General features: G+C 36.7%; 1 protein-coding gene across 1 annotated transcript; it reads right to left on the reverse strand.

Annotated features, from left to right (window-relative positions):
* Nucleotides 1-3942: 3942 nt before the first annotated feature.
* LOC137638440 (rhodopsin-like) lies at nt 3943-9044 on the reverse strand. The gene is made up of 2 exons (XM_068370510.1): nt 8886-9044; nt 3943-5151 (listed from the first exon to the last, which is right to left on the reverse strand). Exon 2 carries the CDS (start codon nt 5149-5151, stop codon nt 4036-4038), a length of 1116 nt encoding a protein of 371 aa, XP_068226611.1. The 5' UTR covers nt 8886-9044; the 3' UTR covers nt 3943-4035.
* Nucleotides 9045-10051: the final 1007 nt, after the last annotated feature.

Genomic DNA, 10051 nt, shown 5'->3' on the forward strand with positions numbered 1-10051 from the left:
TAAAAGTCTACTATTACTACCTTCTCCAGAAAGAAGGTTCAAATGGAAGGGGAGAATATAAAATTCAAGCTTCCATTCAGCTACCTTGCCGGCCGGCACCGCTGGCCAGTACAGTTGGCGTGCTGCCGGTTGAGCAGGCACCATTCTGTGCCGGCCTGGTAGGCAGCACCCCGGCAGTAGCCACTGTTGCTAGCAGTTCAAGAAAGAACTGAAGAACCTTTATAAACAGAAGGGACTTCCCACTTACAGCCAACATGGCCAGCAGCTGCCCTAGTTACCTGCCAGCAATCACCATGACTGCCGGCCGGCAGCAGCCATGATTGCCGGCCGGCAGTAGTCTTTACTGCCGGCCGGCAGTATTCTTTACTGCCGGCCGGCAACAAAAATGGCCGGCAGCTCACATCTGTTATTACTGCTGGCCGACAGATGTTAAGACTGCCGGCAACAAAAATGGCTGGCAGCTCACATCTGTCATTACTGCTGGCCGACAGATGTTAAGACTGCCGGCCGGCAGCTATCAACTGAAAGAGGGGGAGTCTGGTTGATCCCGGCAATCCACCGGTAACAGTAAGGTTGCCGGGATTGCCAACATAAAGGGATAGAAGGGAAGGGAAAGAGGGTCTTGTGAAAGGTACAGCAGGAGCCAGCCTTAGCCTGTCCTGCCCCACCTAACAACTCCGATCCTGTATTAGAACTATCCCAGGCGGCTAAAGAATTCTATTCCTTAGCCTAGGGATAGATTAATACAAATAAGAGGTTGGTAGCACCCTCGCCACCACCATGAAAGGAAAGGAAACGGGGTTGAAGTGCCAGTGTCCCCTAAGCATAAGAAGAATCTATTCCTCAGCCTAGGGTCCACTAACACAGGACTAGTCTGCTAGGTCACAGGAAGAAGGGTCATATCGTTCAGACCCTTCAGGAGTGGCCTAGGGAGGTCTAGCCTCCTATGTCGGTAGCCTAACGTAGCAAAAGAATTCTATTCAACTTGCTAGGTAGCTACCGACCACAGACTAAAAACTCTGAGATTCTGGCCAAAACCCCAAAAACCTGCATCTGCGGTTACGGAGGAAGGCCAGAAAAAACCGTAGGAAAGTCATGCCTGAATTAAAAATTCGAGGCCGACCCGCTGAGGTTGTAGCCAGAGGCTACGCTCAGAGGGAAGAGGGATTACCCTTGAAACTCCCTTTTCGAAAGGGGTAAAGTTCATCCAATTAAAAGAGATATCTATCTCTGCCTAATTGAAATCACCCACACAAGGGTAACCGGGGAGTGTCTAACGTATAATAACACGCCTAGGATAGAAACCTAGGCGAGACAAGATCTCGGTTACCTCACTCACCGAGACTCTAACTATACGATCGACATGGAAAGGAAAAATATGCACAATGTAAATATCTTTACAAGAATATATTGCCTAAATAGCTACATAATAAAATAATTAAGTAATGAAATATGAAGCTATTTAAAACCGGGAGGTCGTTCTGCTAACTAAATAACATGCCCAACGAACGACAGTGCTCATAGCGCCTCCGGTACAGGCTAGCTCTAAACACAATAAATTACTCAAATTTCACTGTGAAAAGGAAGCTAAAAGACTATTCATTGTAAAAACCCAATACTCAACTTTCCGAAGGCGAAAGAAGTCGGAGAATGCATGAAAAATCCTTGAAAATCGATCGAAAAATTAGATCAACAGGGAACACCACTAAGCGAAATCTCTACAAAATTATGAATGACCGCCATCCTGGGAATGGCGCTGGGGTGGTTGTCAATAGTAGTACAGGAACGGGGGTAACCTTGTTACGGCCCCCTTCTATTTTTTTGCCACGTCGAAGCGTTAATACTGATCGGGGCGAAGATTGCTATGTGACGTGTCAACAATACGTCCTCTGATATACGCGATATCCTTGAGAAAATTTAAGGATATTCGCTCCAGGAGTTAGAATTCTGGGACCCGAAGGGTAATTCTCTGGGAATATCACTGTAGTATATAATATATCCTTTAGAAGCTACCTTAGGAACTTCCATCAGGACGACATGGCTTGAGCCCAAATATATATATATATATATATATATATATATATATATATATATATATATATATATATATATATATGAACATATATCACAAGCACACGTGATTTTAATTAATGTAAATATCACCCACGAAATGCATTTAATACCGAATTCTATCTTGGGAAATACATATCCACTTGGAATTCATTTTATGGTAACAGCTTCTGGCCGGGTGGTGATTCGAACCACCACCTGTACGGCTAGAAACTATGCTTGGCAGGGTGATATTTACATTAATTAAAATCACGTGTGCTTGTGATATATGTTCATTAAAATAACCACATATATCACAAGCACACGTGATTTTAATTAATGTAAATATCACCCTGCCAAGCATAGTTTCTAGCCGTACAGGTGGTGGTTCGAATCACCACCCGGCCAGAAGCTGTTACCATAAAATGAATTCCAAGTGGATATGTATTTCCCAAGATAGAATTCGGTATTAAATGCATTTCGTGGGTGACATTTACATATATATATATATATATATATATATACTGTATATATATATATATATATATATATATATATATATATATATATATATATATATATATATATAGTAGGTTATTAGCAGACCTAGAGCATGTTGATAATGCTGTCCTTATTAGCAGAACAGCGCATTATTTGCAATACTTGCTCACCACAATGCATGAAATATCACACGAGGTTGGGCTCAAGATAAATAGAAGAAAGTAGAGATGGTGAGAACGGAATAGGCAATGGGAGATGAAATATCATTGGAAGGAGAAAGGATAAGAAGGTATAATCATTTAATTATCTAGGAACTATGATATCCAATACAGGGTCTTTAGAATTAGAGTTTAGTGAAAGACTGAAAATGCAAATCAGACAATGGCTAGGTTAAGTAAAAATCAGAATCAAATCGTCTGAAATTACATATAAAAATCAGACTATATACAGTATATATCAGTTTAGTGGATATGAGTCATGGTATGACAATGAAACAATTTCCAATAAATTTAGTAGATTTGAGAACAAAACCATCAAAAGAATATTAAGAGTTAAATGGCAGGATCTAATTAAAAATGAAACTATAAGAGAAATTACTCGAGTGCTATATGTGGATGAGATCATGATGAGGGGTAGATGTAGATGGTTTGGGTTTGATCTTCGCACTCCCCAAGAGAGATTAGTTCACCAAACGTTTAGCTGGGCTCCACAAGGCACTAGAATAGATAGTTATTGAATTTAAAGCTCAAGATAGAGACGACTGGTGAACGAGAGAGAGAGAGAGAGATATAACCAAACACATGCACTTTGTTATATAGGGTGGATATATATAACTTAATTACTCAGGGATAAATGTTTTGATGTACATGTTGTAGATACAACACCGCTCCCATAAAGGAATTGTATTATTTTTCAGAATATCCTATTATTCTGTGATTTTTTTTATATGAATTTGAATGATGAATGATTTTTATTTTACAAGCATCAATTTGTTTCAATTCGCTAAGTAATCTTGTAGATTAATCTATTTTGATGAAAAATTGGGAACAGATTTGACTCTTAGTAAACTCATGATTACTATATTACTAAATTCAATGGTTTAATAAACCAATCATTTGTCGGATATTACCAGAAACAATCATTTGTTGCTCATTTCTAACTTAAGAAGACTTAGAAAACTGCATAATGCCATGCAGCTTGCTAGGAGGTCTTCTGTAAAATAAGATATTCAAATTTGTTTTATGAATTAGATTAGAAGTTATATGTAAGAATATACAGTCTTATTAAGATATATATTTTTATAAAGGAACTGCTGCTTTGTAACACAAACATAAACATTAAGAGTGATACCAATGTGGAAATATACTGGAATAAGAGGTTGAATTGAAAGTGTTTGTTTTTGGTATTTTTATTATTGCTCAATGGAATAGGGAACATAGATCAAAGGAATTCTTTCTGAGAAAAGTAGTCCTTGTCATGTGGCATTTAAGAAGACTCGGCAGCCTTTTCGGTAGTAGCAGCAGAAGCAGTCTCACTCACTGTATCATGACCCTCAGTAGTGCATGCCAAGCATGGAAGCTTCTTCTCAAGGGCTGCACGGTATTTGGGATGACTGATGGCATAGACAATTGGGTTGTAAACAGCGTTGGCCTTAGCGAATACAGAACCCCAGATGGTGTATAAAGGTGAGACCATTTCCTTCTTGAGCATACCAGTCCAGTTAATGATGAAATAGGGTGTCCATGCAATGAACCACAGGGACACAGTCATGAGGGCGACCTTGGCCAGACGGCACTCGGCAGAGGTCTTCTGGCTCTCTTCACTCCTGAGAGACTTAACTCCCATCTTCTTGGCCTGTTCACGCATCTGTTTCTCATGGTTGGCAACAGCCTTGATGATGATGCTGTACATGTAGATGTTGAAGAAAAGAGGGAACAAGTATACCCAGACAGAGTAAATATACAGGTAAGAGTGTGAGAAAGCGTCTTCACTAAGATAGTCAGTACCACAGGCAGTCATGTTACCCTCAGGCACATAACGGTTCCAGCCAAAGAATGGGGGAAGACACCAGGCAAGGGAAGCGACCCAAGTACCAGCAATCCTCATAAGAGCTCCTTTGCTTGTAAGAGGGGTTCCAGAAACTCCTTTAACAATAACATTGTATCGATCGAGGGTGATAAAGACCATGGTCCAGATTGAGACACAGCCGTACAGAGATCCAAGGAATCCATAGACTTCGCAGAAGAATGCACCAAGAGTCCATGCTTGCCAGTAGCAAGTAATCATCATGGGTGGGAACATGCAGAACATCATTAGGAAATCTGAGATTGCCAAGTTGACAACAAGCAAGTTAGCTGGAGTACGAAGGGACTTGGTGTTCATGAATACCCAGATGACAACAAAGTTACCAGCGATGGAAAGACATCCCATGACACCTACCCACAACATAACCAAACCATACCAAAGAGGATTCAAGGGGGGATACTGGTACCAGTGGGGATCAATCATGTGAAGGATCTCCTTTGGTGCCATATCAACCACCGTGAAGTTCCCATATGGGTTGGTGGAGGGGAGGGCATATTCCTGCTTATCCCACGACATCTGAAAATATGAAATTTAACAGTTTAGACTGATATTTATAATAAATTAAATAATTACTGATACTTTTTAGAGTGAAATAAATATACTAAATTTAGTCTTTCATTTCTATATTGTCAATTGACTGGTCTGTATAATGACAAAGAAAAATAAAGTTTTTAATATTACAGTTAATTCCATCAATTCCATTACACTTCACAGCTTGGAAGCTAACGGGACGTCTGACAGTTGTAGAACACAGTTGGCTTTAAAATTTTGGTACATCTCATGGGAACCTAACGAGACGTCTCACAGTTGTACATTGTAACAGGTAACACTGTTTAGCAAAAATAAACTTTTGGCAACGTTGCCTATAAAACAAAGTCACTAGGCTTGTAAATAAAGTGATCAATAAAGTGATCAAAATCGTTTTCAGTAATTCTACGAAGTGGTGAATAAAAAGATAATGTTATTTTCTTAACAGAACTTCGTCGAATTCATAAAAATGCGACTTTATTATACAAGTACAGCTGTCAGACGTCTGCTTAGCCTCCCTTAAAGTATGCCGGAATTAATGAAGCCGTATGTACCATACTTTTGCTAATCAATGTATTTTTTTCAATGCGTCCCATTAAAAAAACGAGATTGGCCATTTATTTTTTATAAGTAACCTTAACATTAAAAAATCCTATTATAACTACTCTTTATGTTCTTAGCTGGAACCAGAGCATAACTGAACTATGCAGGAATTACTAGTAATAAAAAAACGTCTGAGAGGGGAACTGGTACATGTGCAATGGCTACAACTTACATGAATGATCAGGGACGAAATCAAGACAGTTTATACTATTATTCTCGATAAAAAACGTAAGATTTTCTATCATTTTCTTTTGACTTTGGTCTAGCCTGCTACAAACCAGCGTGAAAGAAATAGCTTTTTTTTTTTCTAGCTTCAGAAGCTTTATTTCAACACCGATGTAATTATCCTCGGAACACAAATGCAGGGATTGACACAAAATGCATATCTTCGCACACAGCACATTAGGCTTATATGTCATTTTATTGAAAAAAAAAGACATTGTCAATTCTCATTAATAAATATGTATTCTCAAAATGGTGGCCGCTGTGATAACGTCCCTGACTGGTGAACGCCAGACTGGGGTTCGAGTCCGGCTCAAACTCGTTAGTTTCTTTGGTTGCTGCAACTGCACCATCCTTGTGAGCTAAGTATTGTGGGGGGGGGCCTATAGGTCTATCTGCTGAGTCATCAGCAACCATTGCCTGACCCTCCTTGGTCCTAGCATGCCTGAAGAGGGGTCTTTGGCGCTGATCATGAGTATGTATGCCAGTCTTTACCGCACTGTCCCTTGCCCCTTCTTTTAAACTAAATTCTGAAATCAAGGGAATCCCTATTTTTCGACATTGATTAAGGTAAAAGACCGAATGAGCAGGTGTTTAATATGTTTAAAAGATACTAATATTATCAGCCTTGGCTTCATGTAGCAAATAAAAATATTTTTCTATTTAGCACTTCACAAAATTAATAAAAATGCTCTTGATCACGTGTTTAAAAGCTAAGACACTACAGTATGTATGACAGGTAGCGTTGCTAAGTATCTCTTTTACTAAAGAGCGTTATCTGCTGCAATGTAAAGCTGTCAGACGTCCCGTGAAGTGTGCCAAAATCAACGACGGAAACTGTCCCCTTCTCTGTATGGAGTAGGACCTCTTAAGGTGTTTGATATGGTTTTCATAAAATTTATGAAGATGTACCTAGACTTATATTGACCTCTTATCAGGGTTACCAGGTTTTCAAAATATGAAAAGACCAACTTCTAATCTACTACAGATTTTAAAGGCCATCCCATAGGTAGAAAAAGGCCAAAAATATAGCATTTAAGACCAACCTTTTTTCATGATGTTAATAAATTCCAACCAATTTCAAAAAGAACAAATTTGAGGTTTCTGACTTGTAAAAGGCCAACCTGGCAACCCTGCCTCTTAATTTAACCTCTTCCCGCGACCAGTTTAGTTGTGTTGATGATAGGTTAATTATCAACTTGAATTCCATAATGAGAGATATTATGATTTATGCAAATGATAATGATAAACAAGCTGCGATAATAAATTTAGACTGGTCTAAAGCTTTTGATCGTGTTGATTGTTATATTCCAGCTATTAATTGCAAATTAATCACTTGGCCATCGCATCTCCCTTTAAATAACCTCTGGTGTAATATATATACATATATGTACAGCATATATGTATATATATATATATATATATATATATATATATATATATATATATATATATATATATATATATATGTAGATATATATATATATATATATATATATATATATATATATATATATATGTGTGTGTGTGTTTGTATGCGTATATAGTGCATATGAACACACACACACACACACACGCATATATATTTATTTATATGTATGTATATATATATATTATATATATATATATATATATATATATATATATATATATATATATATATATTAATGCCTTGCCTATCTAATTCTTTTGATGCCATCTATCCAACTCTATTTAAGCGTTCCCTTCCTCTCTCTCCTACACCTCTATTGTATATAATCCTTGAACAATTTATTATCGACTACTCTTCCAACATGACCAAATAGTATCAAAATAATATTCACTCTTTTACCTATACTAAGGTTTTCTCCCTTTTTAAATATCTCCACATTTCTCACCCATTCATTTTACGCCATATATTCCTTGCAATTAGTTCATCTTAATATTATTATTATTATTATTATTACTAGCTAAGCTACAATCCTAGTTGGAAAAGCAAGATGCTATATGCTTAAGGGCTCCATCAGGAAAAATAGCCCAGTGAGGAAAGGAAATAAGGAAATAAATAAACGATTTAAGAAGTAATGAAAATTAAAATAAAATACTTTTAAAATATTAACAGCATTGCAACATATTCAATTTATGAACTAAAAAGGACTTATGCAAGCCTGTTCAACATGAAAACATCTGCTGCAAGTTTGAACTTTTGAAGTTCTACTGATTCAACTACCTGATTAGGAAGATCATTCCACAACTTGGTCACACCTGGAATATCTTTAGCATTTTTATTTTAGTTACCTTCAGCATCCACATTTCGCTCTACAAAACTCGAAAAAGAATTATACAGAGTTTTGGTCTATATCATAAGCTTCAAATAATTCGATTAATTTATTTTTCAATCCTTTTAATCTCTTCTTATTTTTCATTTAGATATTATTGTATGAAAGTTGTGTGATTGGTTTTAGAAGTTAAAATAATACCAAATATGAGAGTACGGGTACGATTGATTAATTTGCATTATACAGCGCTGAATGGCCTTTGATGGCCCAGTGCTTGGCTCAAGGCCTAAATTTTATATTCAATTCAATTCAATTCTACAAAAAATAGTTGTCTCACAAGTGCTATTATACAGCACTTGGCCTCCATTTAGCCAATGCAAGTCTCTTTTTAATCTACTTCATCAATTCATATGCACTGCGATTCACCTCTCTTATTTTACAATTATTAGCAAAGAATACAGCCAAATACATATATGAAGCATCACTTTCCATTTACATTTATCTTTCTTGATTTGTTAACACTTCCAGACTTTTACTATTTCTTTTACCTTTGCTCTAACACAGTTTCTTAAACCATAGTAGAAATATGTGTAAATGTCCTAAAACTGTATTAACAAAACCAAAAAAATGTAAACTTACGTTGATGAACCTGAATCAGCCGCTTACAGCTGCCAAAAAAGAAGCTATTCTCGAAGAATTACTTCAGCTAGGGCAAACTGACCAACTGTTTCAGGACCTTGCTTCCAAAAAGAATTGGCTGTGACTGAAGACGCAACGCCGTTTATGATGCTTTTATATGGTTCTTACTAACAAATTACTAACTTAAAGTGCTTCTTTCACACTTGTAAGGAATCCTTCGTTTTGCCAATATGCAAAAAGAAAATTGACGACACTTCCTTTGATACATCTTGGGAAAAATATGTTTTGCCTTTTTGTAGGCTTCTTGCTGTCCTCCAGGATTTCTTTAATGACTTTTACTATTTATTCTGATGCCCTTCTTTTTACCGCACTTTCATCACGTATAGAGATTTCATATATTTGTAAATTTCCGTCTTTGAATCTGATTGTATATCTTTTTTTTGTAACTCGGATTTTAGCCTAAACGACGTAGGAGTATTCAAATACTTAAGAACAAACCACAAACCACATAGATTGAATCTTATTGTTTTGTCAGTTTCGATCATTTGAAAGAGTTCGTTGTGCACTATGTTATTCTGAATGTTAGAAAAGGCAGGAAAATAAGCTATCGATCCCATATAATATATTTCCAAACAAGAAATCGTCTCATTAATTAGGGTCGAGTTTTCTAAATTAATATAATAAATTCAGCCACAAAAAAAGAAGTACCCGAATTTGTTTTTCATTTCATGGCTGTGCTGGTTATTGCATTTTCATCGGAGCACTTAGCCTTCTGACCGAGTTTTAGAAATGACTAAAAATGTACCTTACAAATAGTAACCCAAGACGGAACAAAACAACGTAAACTGACTGCATTAGTTATGCTTCAAAAATCATTCAACACAAAAAATAGATTATAATTACTATTAAGATACATTTTAGAGTTTTATTATTAAATAGATTGTCAAGTTGCCCATTAAATTTTGTTCTGTAATTAAAGATTTTATAAATTTTCCACTTCCGTAGAATGTTCTACTTCAACAAATAGGAAAACGTATCATGGCTGTGACTGTAGCTTATAGCCGAAGCTATTAGTCAAACTGTAATGTGATTCCTAATATCCAACAATATTTGGAAGTGAGAGGCGGTGATATTCCCTTAGGGATTAATATGGGGTAGATATTCTG

The sequence above is a fragment of the Palaemon carinicauda genome, chromosome 3 (assembly GCF_036898095.1).
Source record: "Palaemon carinicauda isolate YSFRI2023 chromosome 3, ASM3689809v2, whole genome shotgun sequence".
Classification (NCBI taxonomy): Eukaryota; Metazoa; Arthropoda; class Malacostraca; order Decapoda; family Palaemonidae; genus Palaemon; species Palaemon carinicauda.

Excerpts from the sequence above, each read along its gene's own strand:
- LOC137638440 (XM_068370510.1), bottom strand. The coding sequence starts at position 5,151 with ATGTCGTGGGATAAGCAGGAATATGCCCTCCCCTCCACCAACCCATAT.